This window comes from Melopsittacus undulatus, chromosome 3 (assembly GCF_012275295.1).
Source record: "Melopsittacus undulatus isolate bMelUnd1 chromosome 3, bMelUnd1.mat.Z, whole genome shotgun sequence".
Lineage (NCBI taxonomy): Eukaryota > Metazoa > Chordata > Aves > Psittaciformes > Psittaculidae > Melopsittacus > Melopsittacus undulatus.
Genome location: NC_047529.1, coordinates 43,234,414 through 43,253,707, shown reverse-complemented (window position 1 = coordinate 43,253,707; position 19,294 = coordinate 43,234,414). Strand labels below are relative to the sequence as shown.

General features: G+C 38.4%; 1 protein-coding gene across 1 annotated transcript in view; it reads left to right on the top strand.

Moving 5' to 3' along the window:
* The first annotated feature begins 2,489 nt into the window (after positions 1 to 2,489).
* Positions 2,490 to 19,294, top strand: part of COL9A1 (collagen type IX alpha 1 chain) — a 63,620-nt gene continuing 46,815 nt past the window's right edge. The window contains exons 1-5 of the mRNA XM_005153175.3: positions 2,490 to 2,674; positions 2,998 to 3,065; positions 4,417 to 4,494; positions 4,635 to 4,767; positions 12,427 to 12,823. Of these exons, the coding sequence (XP_005153232.1) occupies positions 2,661 to 2,674; positions 2,998 to 3,065; positions 4,417 to 4,494; positions 4,635 to 4,767; positions 12,427 to 12,823 (690 nt within the window). The 5' untranslated portion in view covers positions 2,490 to 2,660. The remainder of the gene's footprint in view (positions 2,675 to 2,997; positions 3,066 to 4,416; positions 4,495 to 4,634; positions 4,768 to 12,426; positions 12,824 to 19,294) is intronic.

The window sequence follows — 19,294 nt, the reverse complement described above, 5'->3', positions numbered from 1 at the left end:
TCTTTAAATGCTAGCAAGGTGATGACATTCCTGCATAGCTTGTTTGCAGGAGATAGTATTTGAACAAAGTCACCATGCCTTAGCAAAAAAACGGAGATCTTAGAGAATCATGTTCTAGGTTAATTCATCTACTTTCAAGAGTTGCTTACATGATGTATTCCTGAGCAAGTGGCTAAACAGACATCACTGTGCCTTGGGATTTCCTGAAAAGATCTGCATTAGCTCAATTCATAAAAAGAGAAAAATACAACGTGACTAGAGACACATCAAAATAGTCAGATCATCTAAACATGAGCGTTACTTGGGTGGGCACTGTCTCTGTGACCCTCAGCAAGATGTGTAAGGTACCTATTTCATCTATCTCAGTTTACATTTATATGAAATGGGAATAAGATTGACTAGGTCAGGGGGCTAATAAATCAGGGGGCTATCACTAGTTTGTCTACTAACATTTGTCTGGATCTTTGAACATGGTGTGATTATTAGTGGAACATCTAATCAGAAGTTTCATCATAGGTTGTGAGATTTCTTTCAAGGTTCTGGGAATGGGTTGCCCAGGGAGGTGGTGAATGCTCCATCCCTGGCAGCGTTCAAGGCCAGGCTGGATGAAGCCTTGGGTGATATGGCTTAGTGTGAGGTGTCCCTGCCCATGGCAGGGGAGTTGGAACTAGATGATCTTAAAGTCCTTTCCAACCCTAACTGTTCTATGATTCTACGATTCTATGAAGACATCAAAATGCACATGGGAGAACCAGAGCCTATTAATGTCTTCCAAAGAATTTCTTCTTTGCCCACAATAGAATAGTAAATGAGTTTCCAAAGCTTTAGTTACGTAGTATCACCATGTTTTATTTCAGTAAGCATGACTTTTGAAGATCATGGATTGGGAATATACTTCAGGCATAAAAAAAGATCCACCCAGAGAGTTGCTGCAATGAAATGCGAATGAAAATGGATTATATATTTTTCAGAAGCAGAATATATGTTCTCCAGATTTCTCTGAACGAAGCTCCCCCTCTTTGGAGAGCATAACATGTGTCAATAACCCCAGACGCAAGCAATGGCAGACACCTTCACATCATGTGCCAAAAACTATTTGCTTATTTCCTCAAAGATGGTACCACTTAGCTCCATAGCTAACTACTGGGATGGTTTTTCTTCCTTAATGCCACCACAAATAAATTGTTAATACTAAGCAGTCTCAAAGGCAAACTTAATGCCACAACTTAAATATGATAAAAGAGATGGTTTGGCACCAGGTTCTTTTCCATTCCTTCACAAACCTTGTGGTACTCATTCTAAGCCCTCAGTGCAGATACCACTGCATAACAGAAGGGTAATATCTGCATTAAGGATTAGTGACTCAGGTGTGTGATGACTTGGGCAAACTTATTGTAAAATCAAATCAATATTTCTCTGATTTTTATTTTTTTATTTATTTTTTTATTGGCAGTGTTTTCACATGCCAACCTGGCCTGCAAGGCTCCCTGCACATACCTTTCTCTTGAAGGAGGAGCATGTGGTATCAACCAAGATGTGCTTGCTTAGGCATCAAAATGAGATGATACTTATGGCAAACTGTTCATGTCTATTATCCAGCTCCTCCCTTTCTAACAATAGACATAAAAGCATGAAGAATATTAACACTAGAATTGCCAATACTGGGAATGTGAGTTACAGCAAATTGGGACGAAAAGGGTAGTTATTGCTTCACACTCTCATCAGGCAGCAGAGGTCACTGCATTTGCTAGAGAAGATGAAACCTTACATATGTGATGTGTTAGCACAACCTAACAGACTTTTCTATACATGCATGAATTTTGACTGTGGTAACTATCAAGACCTCCCAGCTGTTCACCTCTTTTCCTTGGTCTTTTCATGCATGCAGATTTTAGTCCCTCTCTTTCTTTTTACACACATGTGAACAAATGTGAATAAATGTCTTTGTGTGTCCAAACATGTATTAGTCTGTAGAAACTGAGTGCTTTATCAATGACAACAGAAGAACAGGAGTCTGCTTAGTAATGCCTATGTGTATTCGTTGAAAAAGTTTGAATTTAAGCAATGAAAACCCTTTTACATAATAAGTTTTACTCAGAATAATCAACTGGGACATCTCCAGCTAGGCTTCTCCTGAGTCTACTTGGTGAATAAATAAGTGAGCAATGAAAATAACATCTTTATAGGACCGAGGTTCCGTGGTTCTCAAAGCTTTTGGTCTTAACACCACATCGGGGCCACAAGCTTCCTCAGACTGCATGGTCCACACTATTCTTTCATCCTCCTGGCTGAACAACAGACCCTACCGTTCAGCACCTGGCATCACTGAACTCACATTTTCTTAATCTGCCTGCTTTGATGCTGGCACAAGCAGCAGCCTTTTCTCTCTTGCCTTCTTTATACTCAACTGGCTCCAGAGGTCCACCCTCAGAGCCTGCCAGGACACACACGTCTGTCCAGCCTCCACCTCCTTCCCTTTGCAAGATTAAAACAGACCCAGCAGCCTGCACCTCCCTCCCTGCTGAGTCCTGCATGGGGCGGGAGGAACCATCTGCAGCCGCTGCCTCTCTTTACTACAGGACTAATGAGAGTGAAGGAGAGTGTGTGACTATATACACCACACATTCACATGAGAGAAACGAAGAAAGGCAGCAGTGAAGATGAAAAGCAACTGGTAAGAGAACAAGTGGGATTTGGAGAAATCTGTAAGTAAGAGATTAGAGTAGATAAACCTGTCGTTGCCAGCTGCTGCCTATATTATTTGGGTTTATGACAGCATTATATGAAAAAAATAGTAATGGAAAGAGCTTTGTTGACATGTTTTATTATAAGGCAAAAATTAAAAGTTCTCATGTAAAGAAATTGTCTTGTCAATCCGTTAGTAAATCCTTAACTTTGGGTTTTACACATTTAATGTGCACAGCTCTGAGAAGAAAGTCAATAACAAAATCTGTCAGAAACTACAGATTCATACCAGAGTTTTCTTTCTGTTTACAGGAAAATTACAGCATTCTTGTGTAGTTTTCTGTGGTCTTTGATCTCAGCAACCATCCAGCACCAATCAAGTAAGGAGACAAACTGCATTTCATCTTTCTATAATTTTGACTATTAAGAGAATTATTCTGGCCTTATTCAAAACTAAAATCCTGTCTAGGTAGTCACCACAGAAGGGGAGAACTGTCAGTATGTGTGTATGTATGTATGTATGCTTATGAGAAAGAGGGGAAAAAGCAAGAGCTGTGTGTGTTATTTTAACTCACTATTAGAAGTATTTCTAAGGTAAGGATTAGAACCTGGGTATAGGTGGTAGACACAGAACACAAACCTCCTGTCTTTTAGTGCTTCCAGTTGGATATTATTCTGCTACGTGTGGCAACAAACTGTTTCTACTTTATTTGCTGGGCACAAAATGTAAATGGCTGGATGCCAGCCATATGTCTCATCAAATAATATAGAATGAGGCCTTTTCTAAGCTGTAACATGTCAACTTGAATGTTCCCTTTAAGCCTATGTTGTCAGAAGGAAACCAACATTCATGGTTGAGACTTTGCAGCACACAAGAGGCCCTCTGTAGGTTAGAAATTAATCTCCTTCCAACTTGCACACTTCATTCTTTCCCATCCAGAGTCTACTAACATTTTCCTGACCTTGCACTGGACTTGCATATGACTCTTAAACTCTTCAAATAAATGTTTACTTTTCCTTCCTTAAAGTATTGGAATCTAGTAGGTTTTCATGCTTCTTCAAGGATAATATTCTGAAAAATTAGATTTCGAAATTTGGTTTCCTCAGACAAATTTATCCTACTTTCCCGTTTCGATCAATAAAGAAAAAGGTCTGTAAATTCTTATTGCTCCCACGCTATATTTAATGAATAAACATTCTCTGATCAAATGTGGTACAGAGGAAGGTGGGAACACCTGGAATACCAGGATGGAAAAGATGCCAATGGTTTCTCAACAGCCTCTTTAGCTGGCATGAGGTTTGTTTAAGCTTCCTTGGTCAACTAGGGAGACTGTTGATTTAGGTAACTGGCCTTTTTTTCAAAGTTTGCTTAAACCACCAAAAGTTCCAAACCAAAAAACCTCCTTACACAGCAGGCCTTCTTATGCTACAACTATTTCTCCATAGCTCTGCAAGAGAACTATTGTAAGAGTCTCATTTGAAGGTTTGAAAAAATAAATCAGTCAAGTTACAATTTTAAATTTGGAGTTCTCTAGAAACATATGCTTATTTTCTTAGACCTCTGGCTTCACTGAGCACCGAGTGGTTTAAATTCTTATATATATCTAGTAATTATTATTATTATTATTATATTTAATTCATAATACAATTACAGTTGCTTCACTTAATGCTTTTAAGGAAATCTGAGGCACTGTGCAGGCACATAGTTAATAAAGTCACCCTTTTTTTCAGGACTACCAGTCATTCTGGGTGCCAGTCAGAGAACTGATCTCTGCCCAACAATAAGGATTGGCCAAGATGACTTACCAGGCAAGTAGCATTCTGACTTTTTCAGGGAAAAGCTGCTGTTCAGACACTTTATTAGGTTATATTCAGCTCTGTGAATGCAGAATTCTCCAAGTAAATTACAATGAAAGTTATATTCTGGACATGTCTATTTTTTCTTGTAGGCTTTGACCTGATTTCTCAGTTTCAAATTGAAAAAGCTGCTTCCCAAGGAATTATCCAGAGAGTAGTGGGCTCCACTTCTCTACAAGTGGCTTATAAATTGGGACCCAATGTAGACTTCAGGATCCCAACCAGGTAATATCTTTTGCTGCTTGATCTTTAAATATATATACATATTTTTCAAAATTATCATTTAGGAGACAGATGTCCTGTCCATATAGATCACCTCATTTGCAAAGCTTTTGGAAGTGGAATGAGGAGTTCAGCTTTTTTGTCATTGCCACCACCAGACCACACTGATTCTGTAAGAGCAATTTCAGGGACTTCCACCTTCCTCTACCAATGATATTGCTCAGGGTTCTTCAAGATTTGTCAGTAGAATAAGTGACATATCTAGGAAGTGAAGCCAAAAGTTCTTGATGACTTGAAAAGAGAGTGCACACTTCTCTGAGGGCACACCTCCCATTCACAGCTACAGGTTGGGTGGAGAAGAGATTCAGAGCAGCCCTGCGGAGAAGGACTTGGGGGTGTTGCCATTTCGATGAGAAAATGAACATGAACCAGCTTCAGTGTGCGCTCGCAGCTCAGAAAGCAACTGTATCCTGGGCTGCATCCAAAGGAGCGTGACCAGCAGGTCCAAGGAAGTGATCCTGCCCCTCTACTCTGCTTTTGTGAGAACCACTTGGAGTATTGTGCGCAGTTCTGGTGTCCTCAACATAAAAAGGACATGGAACTGTTAGAACAAGCTGCCAGTGAAGGAATAGAGACAGTACAGCTGGATAGAGATGTCTTTGCCAAACTGAGGCAAGTCTGGATTCTGGTCCAGCACCTTATGTAATTCAGAATGCCTTAGCAATTAATTGGCAAGACCTTTAATTGGACTATTGTTCCAGCTAGGAATAATTGGAGTGCAAAATGTTTCTGACATACTCTGGCTATCACTGACAACTTTTCCTTGCTGCAGTTCTCCATGGCTTCTACCTCTGTAGCCGTCAAGTTAAGCTAGTTTGCAGCTTAACTGGTTGGTTACATTAGATTCATGGCTACTTTCCATCCCCATGGCAAATCAAGGCTTCTAGGGCATAAGTGTGACTCTAAACACAGACAGCAAATAGGACCTTAATTTCACTAAAAGTTTGAGATAGCTTTTCAGCTCATGCTTCATAGAGTAGGAACAGTCAGAACTTCCAAAGTGGTAATATTTTCATTTTTAAGACAGTTTAGATTTATTGCTATAGGTGGCTCTAGTGAGATATATGCTTGATATACATCAGTATCCCTGATCAAGCCTATATCAGCAGCTTAAATACACTGTGGCATCTGAGCTGACTACTGCCTCTGGGCTTGTTGACTGGGTATGGTGCTGTAGTATCATGAATCTACCATATCTTCAAGACACTTGTAATTTCAGTCAACACTGTGCTGTTACACTGCAATGTTACCTCATGTTATACCTGAAATTTGGCCTTGACTAGAGCTAGTCATCTGCACTCAAGCTAAATGTCTTGTCCTGGGGAATGGATCAAGGCTTGAGTCCTGACAGTGCTCTAGAGCATCAGTGTGCTGCTGCTCTGTCACTGAGCCTGGTCTTGCTGCTCTGCTCCAGAGCTGTGCCTCTCTCAGTAAGCTATCTCAGAAAGAGTGAAGCCGACAGTAATAATCTGAGGCTAACATCACAGGAGAGGAACACCTTAGGCTATTTCCAATATTCTTTTTTTTTTAAATAACAGAACTCTCCACATTATCTTTATAACGCGTGTGTGTTAGGTGGGGTTTACTGATGTGAACTGGGAATGATGAAATGGCTGACAAGCATTATAGGAATTAGCAAGCTATGCAGAGCACTTCAAGGAAGGCTGAGCATCTTTAATAGCATGGGCATAGCATGGGCTTTCTCAGATCAGGCACTGCAGCAGCCCTAAATCCCTGCTTCATTTCCCTTTGGCCATCCCCCACTATCCTTTATGCATACTTGGAGTATTTAACGATAAAGCAGATATTTCCTGGGGTACCTGCTGGCAGCAACTCTCGGGGATGTGAGGGAAGGGGAGGGGAGGAAAGGGAGCAGAGAAGGGAGAAGAGGAACGGACCTGAGGTGAGGGGAGTGAAAGGGAGGGGAAGGAGGAGCCGCCCCCGCCGCGGAGCTGTCCGTGGCCGTGGTGCTGAAATAACGCCCCGCCCGGGCTGCGCGGCCCACGGGGACCGGGGGAGGCCGGAGGCGCGGGGACTGCTGTAGCTGGGTCAGGGCACTCATATGAAGAGTGTAATGCTCTGGTACCTGCCTCCGGCTCTGAAAGCTCCTGCTTCACCAAGAGACAGGGGAGGCAAAAGTAGAGTGAGTTTGGAAAAACTGTTCCCGAGGTGTGTAGCTGACATAGGCACGAAGGTCCCCGTGCCATAGAGACATAGGGGAGGGACCCTCAATAAAGACGTCAGGCAGCAGCAGGCTCCCCTCGCTTGCTCTGCTGCTCACACCTTTGTTAATGAGCAGCCATATTAGTACCCGGTAACCCAAACAGCCGTGGACAGTGTCTTCTCTTGCGTTATGAAATAGGGAGGGGTCTTCCTAAGAAAGACCATTCCCTAGCCTAAGGTTTTCTAGGCTTTTGAGGAAGAGATAAGGAGGTGTGCATGTGCATAGGAATGGCGAGCAAGCCAACTTAAATATCAGCACAGAGGGCTTGCCTGTCACTGTCCAGTCAGTACTTATCACAGATAGCAAAATGATTTTTCATACTGGCATATGATCATTGCACTAAGGATGACAAGCCCATGTTAAGATGGATATGGCACTGGAAGGAGAGTTTAGTTAGATAGTCACTGCTCAGTGTATTTGTTCAGTATTTGCTGTAGCAATAGCTTAAAAGCTTATGCAGCTTTCTTAAAGCACTACTAAATTGTAGCTTGGTCTTTTTGCTGCTTAGCATACTTGCCAAGGTCCAGTAGAATGATTGTGTATAACTCTCAACTTTAGCTTCTCCCCACACTCTAAATAAATTCCCATTGGCCATCCCTTCTTCTAGTGTAAAATCTGCCAAAGAACCAATATAGTGTTCTTCATGTAATAAGAAGCTGCCAGGACCCATACCCATAGCCTCTGAGACGGTGAACCTGTCATTTTAAAATTTAATATATGTACCTGTTGTAGGTGTCCAAGTTAGTAAGTACAAAATTATTACCAGTAATTTGGATAATAATGATGTCGAGTTTTAATTGCAAGGTTAAAAATAAAAACTATTAGCACAAAGGAGTATGTTCATGATATGCTTCCATATGGGGGAAAAGGGCTAGCTATCTTTATGTACTGGATGAAGTCTTAATCCTTTGACTTCACAAATGCAGCTGTCACATCACAAAGCCCCTATGTCCATATAGATAAAATACTGCCAGGGAACGTTCCAAGGCATTCACACTTAATCGTCTATACTGTTAAATATTAGAAAAGACCTTGGCATGCTTTGAGTCCAGACTAGTTAGGACTCTAAAGAATTCCTGGGCACAGCCTGGCAGCTAACATAGGCCATGGACAATTCCCAGTATGCGGCTTGTATGCAGTCATCATATTTTGAAAGTGGATATTTAAACTTTTTCATGCCAGCTGAACTTAGTGTCAGAGAAAAGTCCTGGGCATACTGATGGATCCATAGGCACCCTATGGATCCAAAAATGGTGTCTCTTTGCCTGCATCCTCACCTCTGCCAAAAGTAAATAACAACATAAAAATTGAAGCCACCTTTTGAACAGTGTTTATATTTGGGGCAGTGGTGTACTGCATACCACTTTAACACGTGACATGACAAGCACACTGTGGTAAGAAATTATAAAATGAAGGTAGGAAGTTTATAAAGCTTTATCAGTAAGCCTGGAACATCCAGAGAGTTTCATAGGCTGAATTCCTGGTTTTTCCTTTGGGAATAATGCTCTTCTGTGAAGTAATGTTCCCCAAATACATATGCCTGAAGGTCTGGCTTTCTAATTCCAACTACCCAAGTTCTTGAGGTGCTTTTCCTTTTGCATTACAACTAAGATATATTACATAGATATTGATAATGACAAATGGTAATGGAAAAGACCAAATGCAGCTAAGAAGCTAATCAGATCATAAGAAATAATTAGCTCAGAACTGGATGCTTCTGAAGAATAGAGATCAATGGAGGGCAGTGAGTCCTAACAGATAACTTCTGTCTAATGTCTTAGGACGGTTGCTTTTAAAAATGCTTAGCTAGGTTTGATTGCTGTTTTTTATATGATGGCTGCCAGATAGTGTCTGCCAGGTTAGCTAGGATTCTAGGAGGCTTCAGGAGGTGCAGACACAAGTGTCCAGCTTGAGCAAGGGAACCTGGGGCCATGGTAGTGCATTATCATGTGGTTGGCCAGAAAAGTTTCTACAGCAAACTCTAGTGGCTTGTACTAACATTTCTAAAATCTTTATTTAGCAAGGATGATGTCCATTATCTCAATGGACAATAATGCTCACCTAGTAAATTAACTTTTAAAGAAACAGGCTTAACAAAATCAGCAGTTACTTTGTAGTATTCAAGTCAGTATATAGCTAACCTTTTAACATACTCTGGTGCTCTTGATGAATCCTGAAATCAGTGGGATTACTCAGAGCTTGCACCACCTAGTCAGATGACTTGTCATGGTTATATTGGTGCTTTGGTAGGACTTAGCTTTGAAATATCAAAGAAATCTTCCTGGTAAGCATTCAGGCTACAGGATTGATAAGAGTCTTAGGTGTCTCTCAGGTTTTTATGAAAAAGATTAAAAGAAAATAAGTAAGTAAAAATTCTCTGATGGCTTATATGCCTGTCAGTGTTAAGGGGTTAGGATATTGGTCAGAACTGAATTTGGTCTTTGTGCTTGATGTATTTTTTCATATTAATTCTTCCTTTGCTCACTTGCCTGATTCTAAATTTAAAATTGTTTGATTTCCTTCCATAAAGGAGTGGAATTGGAAACATATATGTTAAAAATAATGTACTGAAGTAATTTAAGTGCTTACATAGATAGCAGCTTTGCAGTGAGATGGAGGAATTACTTCTCTACAATTATTTATTTAAATATCATGGAAAATCTGCTGTGGTTTCCAAGTATTTAGCATTTTAAGCTACTAACTTCAATATAATTTTATTTATGTAAGGATTACAGGTTCTGTGAAAAATTGCACTAAAATACACTGAAACCACTAAAGTCAGTGGAATGGCTTTTCATTACTGTTGGAATAACTGAGGTGAGAATCTGTCTCTGCATTATTTGAAGAATTAGAGGTATAAATCTTACACAGTAACAGTTCCTTCAGAGTACCTTCTGGCAATGGGTCATGCTGTGCTTCATTATGCTGAGTCACATTGCTGATACGAAGTCTTTAGTCTAAAGTCAGCAGCTCTTCTGATTGGTTATTGAAAGTTTTTTAAAGAGTGAATATTTAACCATGGTGTTGCAGTGACTTTGTATCTTTACTGTTCTCTTATAATTACATTTATCATTTAGTTTTCTCTTACCAGTGTTAAAAGCTCTTACACAGTTTCTGCCCTTTGTGTGCCACTTGAAAAAATTTACATATTTATTTTCTACTTTAATTTCTGAAAAAGAAGGAGGACCAATATGATGGCTCATAAAGGACGAATGCTATAGTTAAATATGATGCAAAGTTTCATCAGTATTGCCATGACAGCAAAGTTAACTGCAGAGAGAGAATGAAAACCTCTCCTCAGATGATCTGGGATTAGTATTGTTTCCTTTAGCTGCAGAGCTCAGCATATCAGATTCCCTGGAGTTACTGAATTTAAGAAAGTGGAGTATCACAGAGAGGCTAGTTAAAAAAATTACCCAACAATATCACCTTCAATATGGTAGTAGTAAAATCAGCTCTTGTTCAAGAACAAATGGTGAGATTCAGCTACTGAAGAGATTAGTGACTCAGATGAGCTAACATTTTAGCACTAGAAGAGACTGAAATACTTGTTTCAGGGATATTATAAAGCGAGAAGGACACAGAGAGCCATAAAAGACATGCTGAACTGGATTAGCAGCTTAGTAACAGTGAATGTGTGTCTGGACAGGGGAAGAGAGTATCTTTCTGGTGCAGGAAAGAGCATATAATCATGTTGTGTAAGCTAGAAGTCTGATGCAAGGAAGGATAGTGGATAACAGTAAACACTGGAAGCATTCAGAACAGGAGGAAATGTCCACACATTAACATTTGTGTTTGAGGTGGCCAGACACAAACTGAAACAAACAGTGAGAGAATACATTAGACAAAATCCTATAAAAAGCCCCAGCTGTGACAGATGACTGCATCTGCAGTCAGCAGAGACACAAGTCATAGAAAATAACAGTTTAAAGATACTGGCAAGGAACCCCCTCTTCTACTTTGTGTATCTCCACACTTTGTGCAATGAGATAATCTTCCAGCTAAACCTTCCCCTTCCTCATACACCAGCTTTCAGGTGTATGCAAAGGCTCTTGAGGAAAAAACAGAAAAAACGGTGGTTCAGGTAGTATATAATACCACCCGAATTCGGGTACAAAACCAGATGAAGCTGCTGCTGCTGCCAGGCTTCTTCTGGTCCTTACTGAAATCTTACTGAGGCTGTGCCGTCGCCTGCTGGAATACGATTGCATTACAGCTTTGGGCACTAACACCAAACTGCAAACTATGGAGATTCTTGTCTGGAAGTTCCCTCTTACTAAATCAGTAATCATCAAACATACGGAATCAGAACTAATTTATGCATTTTTTTTCTTTCTTTTTTTTTTTCTTAATGTGGTTTACCTTTTTTTTTGGCTTTTCCCCTTAGCTTAGAGCCTGAGGTTCACTGATGCTGGCTAAATTGCTGCTGAGATAGGCTTAATCTGCCATTCAAAAACTTTGTTCAAAATGCCTACTTGCCTGAGAAGTTATTTTAATGAATGCTGGTGGCAAAAAATAGCTCTGCATGTCTGCATACTTAATAAATTTATTCAAATACAACTTATTAAATGTTAATAAATGGTAACAAATTTATTGATGTCAGCTGGATTATGACATTAAAATTTTACGATCCATATCATATGAAAAGTCATATTTCTTAAACATTCTACTTCAGTCACTGACACATTTGAGATAAAAAATCACATCACCATTTTGAATGGTGACACAGCCAGTAGAACTCATGTTTCCAAATGTAACATGTAATAGGAATTGCAAAATAATGAAACATTTTATGTGACTAACCTATTCCCTGCTACTTGTAGTCTTGTGGTTGAATGTCACAGGACATGTTTTTAGTGTGGGTTCTTACTATGCATGCATTTGCCATGCATGTTTTGTTGAATGATTTCTGATGAAGCAATAGCTAATACATTAACAGAATGGTTATTGTCAGGCTAAACAAGAAAATGCATTTGCAAAAGGCATTTTTATGTGTTCAAAACCAAATGAGATCTGTACTAAGTGGTCAATTATAAAGTCACACTATGTTGATTGATTTGGTAAGTATAACAGTAGCAAACAGCATAATTGCCAGATATGCTTTCTAAATCTGAAGTAGGAGTCTACTGTTGCTCTATCCATTACACTTACAAAGGGTTATCATAAATATTGTACAATGTTGGAAGAGCCCATATTTCTCAACACTAATGAGTCAAAAGGACATCCCATTCTGGGACTCTGCATGCAGGAAGAGCACTGATAAAAGCATGGCTGAAATACGTTTCAACTGAGAAACTGTTTCTCGTTACTCTGTGATGATGTATGGAGCTTTTCAAAACAAATACACAACAGATTTACTGTATTTTGATCCTACACAGTGCCATATATTCCAATGGACTGCCAGATGAATATTCCTTTCTAACTACTTTTCGGATGACTGGGGCTACACTTCAGAAATACTGGACTATTTGGCAGATTCAGGATTCTTCAGGAAAAGAACAAGTCGGAGTGAATCTTAATGGTCAAATGAAAAGTGTTGAGTTTTCTTATAAAGCAGCAGATGGAAGCCTCCAAACTGCATCATTTTTGCATTTGCCTTTCTTGTTTGATTCCCAATGGCACAAACTTATGATAAGTGTGGAAGCAAACAGTGTCACACTTTTTATTGACTGTGTTAAAATAGAATCCTTAAACATAAAACCAAAATCGAAAATCAGCATTGATGGTTTTGCTGTGCTTGGAAAACTTAAAAATAACCCTCAAATTTCAGTTCCGGTAAGTTCCAAAACCTTTTATTACTGCAAAAGTGTTTTATAGGATCTTTACACTTAACAATTTTTTGTGGAATGAATCTTCAAATGTTTTCTGAAAACAGAAATGACAGAAAATAACAGCTCCCTGGCATGTAAGTACTAGCTTTGCTTTTAAATTTTGCACATATACCCATGTAAGGCAAGAGATGACCCAGATGTCTTATGTCTAAGCTTCAATAATGAAATTTCTCAGACATCCACACTTTTGTCAATGGATTTTGCTCTGTTTGGATGCATCAGTTGGGTGTTCATCTGCTTATCTCATATGTGGAGCTTGATCTAGAAGGAAGTCTCAGGACATGGATTTGTGGGCTGTACTTCACACCAAAGAGAGCAAAACATTTGCTGAGCAAGAACTGGGACTCCTCTCATATGTGTGCAGTGACCATCAGCTAGAGATAACTAAATGTGTCACTGGCAGAATAAATACTTTAAATCCTTAATAGAAAGGGAATATCTCCTGTAAGGGAGATGATTGACAGAGGTCCTTTTTGATATACTCTGATGTTCACACAGGAAGTGAGCCTACATTTAAATCTCAGTGCTACATGACTGACTTGGAGTAGACAATGAACCTCTTGTTTATGACTCCTATGAGGGATCTGTGTAACATCAGAGACTAGATCCAGTCCAAGTGAAGGTCTCAACAGAGCTGAGACAAAGCTCACCATTTCCACAATAGCTTCTGGTGGCTAGCTCAGGACACCCCCCCCCCCTCCATTTCATGGCTGCTGTGAACCCCTTTGTTAGATATATGACCTTCCGGGTGTATTGTAGTAGACACCTAAACTCACTATGGAGTGTTCCTTTATTCTGTATAGCAAGAGTAGGCAGTGAAATACTTATTCTATATCCTGTTAGTGGATTTAATGCTGAAGATATCCTCTTCATGCTACTACATTGCAAGGAGACTTGTTTTGATGGGTAAATACTGAATGGTTTAGTGCCTTTCAATGAAGAAAACTAAATATGGAAAACCTCAGGGATTTTATTATTTGATTATCTGATTTAGTTTCTGAGATGAGAAATTAAGGTAAGACACATACAAAGGGATATACCTGTAATTTCTGACAAAAAAACCCAAACAACTGTATCCGTAAAATAGCATTTTGGCTCTCAGACATCCACCAAAGGCATTAGGCACATTAGGCACTGATGTGAAGCTACATTAAGTATAGGACACTCTTCTTCAATGATGGAAGGACAAAATGGAATTAAGCCATTTTTATAGTTCACCACTTATCATGCAAAATATTTGTTTACACCTTTGGCATGTTTCTGGGAATATTCAGTTATATTTATTGTACTTTATGAAATAAACCCCACAAAACAAAAAAGTCAACTCTATGCATAAGGTAGACCTTAAAACAGGAATGTGATACATATTTTTTAAGGAAAAAAAATAAAAAAGAACTTCTGGAACAAATGACAAGGCAAGGAAGAACAGAAGCATCACATTACATTTTAAGCTGAGTTTGGATGTTCTAAAAATACTTTAATTCAGACAGACCTGTGGGTTTGACATAGGACTCACTAGATTATATTGCATGGCCTATTCTATGTAGCCAAAAAAGACAAAGGTAGTGATCCAACCAGATATAAAAATGTAGATGTAGAAAGACCACATTCACTGAAACTAGGATAAAGAAATTACACAATCTGATGGACGAGTAATTTTAAAATGGCTGTTTCTATTGCACAAGTTTCTGGTTTAGCTTGTGTGTTTAGTTTCTCTTTAAATTGAGTAAATAAATCTATTTTGGGTATATTCTAGGTTTATCCCTCAACTTGCTTGATTAAATTCAGTTTAAACATCTTAGTAGTCTTGGCTGTTTAATATGTCCCAGGCACAATTTCTAATTTCTTTCTAGGCATTGTTAGAGTATATTACTTGCAGTGTTATAATTTTTAAAGGACATATATTTTGTGTTTCTTCTTCCTTTTTTTTTTTTTTTTTAATTTCCCCAGTATTCTGAGTGTTCTATCTTGCAGAATAGGTCAGCTTCTTATAGGTGCACTGCAATACATGTCATTTTAGAAGAGAATCTTTATTGCTTGTTGCTCCTATGATTGCCTAGGAGAGTAATAGATAGAGTTCCATTAGAAACTACAACTCGCCTTTGAGCCTTTACAAAGGCTCAGAATAATGTTTTGTGGAGGGCAAATTTTTACACAGATTTACAGCTGCATTTATCTTTTTCTAGATAAAAAAGAAAATAGCTCTTTTTATCTAAAAGTAATTCAAATAATCCACTATAAACTCGAAGCAATATAATATGTATCATAGTTTCAGAACTGAAAAGGAACTTATTTCCTAAATCATGTATTTGTTATAGAAAGGTAAGGCCATTCATTTCTTACTGCTCAAAGACTAACTGCTGTGAAATTATACAAACTGCCTTAGTTTCTGCAATTTCAGAGGCAGTACCCAGATTTTCTCACAATAGACACTAAGCACTTTGCTAGAAGTGATTCTTGGTCATTATTTAACTAACATTTAATGCTGCTAACTAGTTCAGGGCAGCTACATGACTTTTAATATCTAAGAGGAAACTGCATATCAGTATTTGCTGAATAGGGATTAATTTACACCATAGAACAGATTGTGTCCATGTACTGTAAAAAGTCAAATCTCAGGGTTTTTTTACCCTGTGAAAGCTCACATTTAGAAAGCTGAACCCTTGCTATGGAAAGTCAAATAACACCAGAATTCACTCTACTGATCCATGGCATGAAAAAAGATGCAAGGAAAGAGATGCTTTAAAAACCCATTAGAGAGATGTAGGAAAATGGATAAAACGTATTTAAAATAGCTGTAGAATTAGATATGTTTATGTGTGGCTTATTCTTGGTCACTTAAAAGTACAGTGGATAGCAGACTCCCCTTAGAACAAACATAGATATCATTGACGTGAGGGTCACAGTCTCCCTTAAAGCCTATGGTATTGCTAAAAGCTTTCCTGAGACTAATGCTATACTGAAAATACTGTCCTAGATATTTAGGTCTTACATATATCTGACTTAACCTTCACCTCCCTCATCTAAAGCACTAATAAGACAAGTGAATTGCATAGCTGATACTGAAATGTGCAAAGCTGTGGGCATTTACAGGCAGTTCCATTTAACTTCAGAGGACAAAACGTTGAACGGACAGACATAACTAATTCAATTATATCTGTGCTGACTAACAAATTAAGACAAAATAAAATCCTGTGGGAATCTTGGAAAACGGATGTCAGAAATATTGGCCTATGGGTGTTAAACACTATGGTTCTTAAAAGATCACATTTGACAGCTTTGCTTTATAATTACCCCTGGTTTACCTGAGGCTCATTTTTGAAAACTTTGTGCCTGTACTTCATCCTTAATAACACTTTGCACTGATATTGATAGAACATCTATTTGATACATCTTCAAAATAATGGCATCCTTTAAATCAGCTTAACATAGTTGACACAATCATTGTGAAATATTGGTGAGAGAAAAGGTACTTTGAGAGCAAGGGTAAGGCATAGTTGTCCTTCTCTCACCTCTCCTAAATCAATGGGAAGGCAGTTACAATTTTTACTACCTTGCAACAAAAGGGTTTTATTTCTCTTTTAAAAAAAGTCAGATAGGTTTTATCTCAATTTTTGCTTTATATAGCCTCAAAACAGTGACAAAAGCTCTAAGCAAAAGCATTACAGAGCAACCAGTTTATTTTTAAAAAAAATAATGCTGTCTGACTAAGCAACTGTGAACTAAGAAATGTCAAAGCTGCATTTTCAAAATATTTCAACTCCTTTTACTTTTCACATTATGGTACAGCATTTCGTAAATGATGATAGGTAATTTTTTTCTGCGTAGGATGACTGCTTTATGTATTCTGACTTTCTTTGTGTGTCTTAGACTCATGAAAGTATCAGGCCTTACTTAATGCTCACCACTCAAATCCCAGCTTGAGCAAAACAAAGTGATTGTTTGGGCATTCAAGAGCATTGGAAGAAAACATGAGGCACTAAAATCTTTTCCTGACTTAGTGAGTCAAGTTCCCACTGCAGCAAGCAATCACATCTAAAAATCTCATTAATGGGTGAACCTCTTTATGTTCAAAGTTGAAAAACTGTGATTAAACTTAAAAAAAGGATTCTCTTAAGACACAGATATTGGCACTTGGACAGTCATGCATCAAAGTCTAACACAACTCAGTCATTAGCACTCTATCATCTCAAATCTTTCTCACCTTAGTATAGAAACCAAAACTAGACATACACACACAAGACAAAAAAGAGGTAATGATTATCTACATAAAAAGCCAGAATGCGCTGACGCAGATATCGGCTGTTGGTGGTATACCTTAAAGGTAATTTTTTCAGTCTTTACAGATTTTGTACCATGTTTAAAGTTGAAAGTAAAACTTAAGACAGTTGTTTTCAGTTACAGTTGTTACCAATCAGCCTTTTTACATAACCCATACCTAGGTGCTTCATTTCAGGCATCAAATTCCTTCCTCCAGCCCCATGCAGAATATTCCCTAGTGGAGAATATTCTCTGCTGTCGCTATTCTGAGTCAGATATTTTGTCAGCACTCTTAGAAGAATTATGAGGCCAAGGCGGGCTCATTCAGTGGCATCTGACTGCCTTTTCCACAAAGCCATTTTTTTTTTTTTTTTAATTACCACCTTTTGCCCCATTTACTTCCAAATTTACAGTTTCTGCAGCATGGGAATCATTTCCACAGCCTTGCTTATTCTGTCATGTAAATGAGGGATTGTTCTAAGGAAAGAGTGTGGAATTACAGAATTTCAGACTACATACAGATTAAATTTGTATGGGCAACCTTAATTACAACATTTCCTAACTATTGAATGTATGAGTTATACATTTTAATATTATTTAACATAATTTTAATTTTATATTAAACAGGCAGACTGAAAAAGTAGAAATTCTTCACTTAAAACCAAGTATATCTTAATTTAAATTATTTTTTTAAAATCAGAAATAGATTACAAACTGCTTTAGAGACAGTTATTGACCTCTTTCCCTCTGCTAGTAAGCTTCAGAAGTGAATAATGTAGAGACTCAGAACCTAGTTGTAGGAAGGATCCTTATCTTCAGATTCCAGATACCCTCTTATTTTTAGTATTGTAGAGCTGCCTTGTAGTATTAAATTATAGTAAACATTCAGTTCTTTTATATGTATATAATGGCATTCAGTTGCCTAGTACTAAGGACTGGAAAAGGTTTTAAAATGAGAATTGAATAAAGGAGGTAGAGAATTGACACAGGGATAGTGGTGTCAGATAACAGGTAAAAGAAACTAGGGTGCTGCCTCTTTTGTGCTCTAGTCTCAGCACTCTGGAAATTGTGATGACTGAAAAGCAAACAGAACAGTAGAGATGTGATAATGAGGACTTCAGAAGTGGCAGCACTGCAGTGGTGAAGGGGAAAGCAAAAGAAAAAAGCCAGAAAAGCAACTTGTGGATATGTGAGTGTCTTGCAGAGATCTTAAAGGACTTCAGACTCAAAGCACTTATTAGCTCTAGCAGTCAGTATGCAACTACATCAGTGTAAGGATGGTGGTGGGAGAGAATGACAGTCTGCCTTCTGCACAAAAAGCAGCCAGGAACCACCAAGACATTATGTTGTGGGAGGGACTGTGGGGAGCTAGTTTAACTCAATAGAATAAGAGGAAAGACTCGGAGCAGGAAAGAAATAAGAAGTGAAATCAGTCTTTTCCATACCAGGGTTGTATGTTGTAACAAAAAAATACCCCCCCCCCATCCATCCTTCCCCCAAGTCTGCAGCCATCTAAATTTTGTCATCAAACTGGGAAATCTCTGGATATAGCACTCATTAGTGGTTTGTAATCTAAGCTAATACTATGTGTGACGGGAAAACAATCCAAGACTTTTAAACTTAGTTACAATAAATATATACAATTTAATATGCTTCTGGTACTTAAAATTCCATGTGATGCATTATATATCAACAGATATACTGCTGAAGCTGTATGCTTGAGCTATTCAGTACCTTTCAGCAGAGGGCATGTTTTCTAATCTATATAACACGTCAAGTGAGTTTGGGTTGCAGTTTGTGTTGCAGTTTACAAGAAGAGGGTTGCCTTAATCATCTGTCATTTTGCAGTGCAAATACAAAAGTTCAAAGATGTGGAATTTCACAGATGTATATTAGTCAGTTGCAGGCTGTTGCCAATGTACATATGATCCTGTTTTTTGAACTTCTCATGCTGTACCACATTTCTGATCTTAGACCTATCATTCTTCACGGACACAACTGTCAGAGAAAAATCTTTCTGTGTGTCTAATAAAACCATCTAAAACCATCACATAGCACGAGATAAAAATGCCTGTGGTTACAAAGAACATGAAGAAAATGACACCTGACAAATCCGTCCTTCTCTTTAAATCCTTCCGTGAGTTTGTGCCCTTCT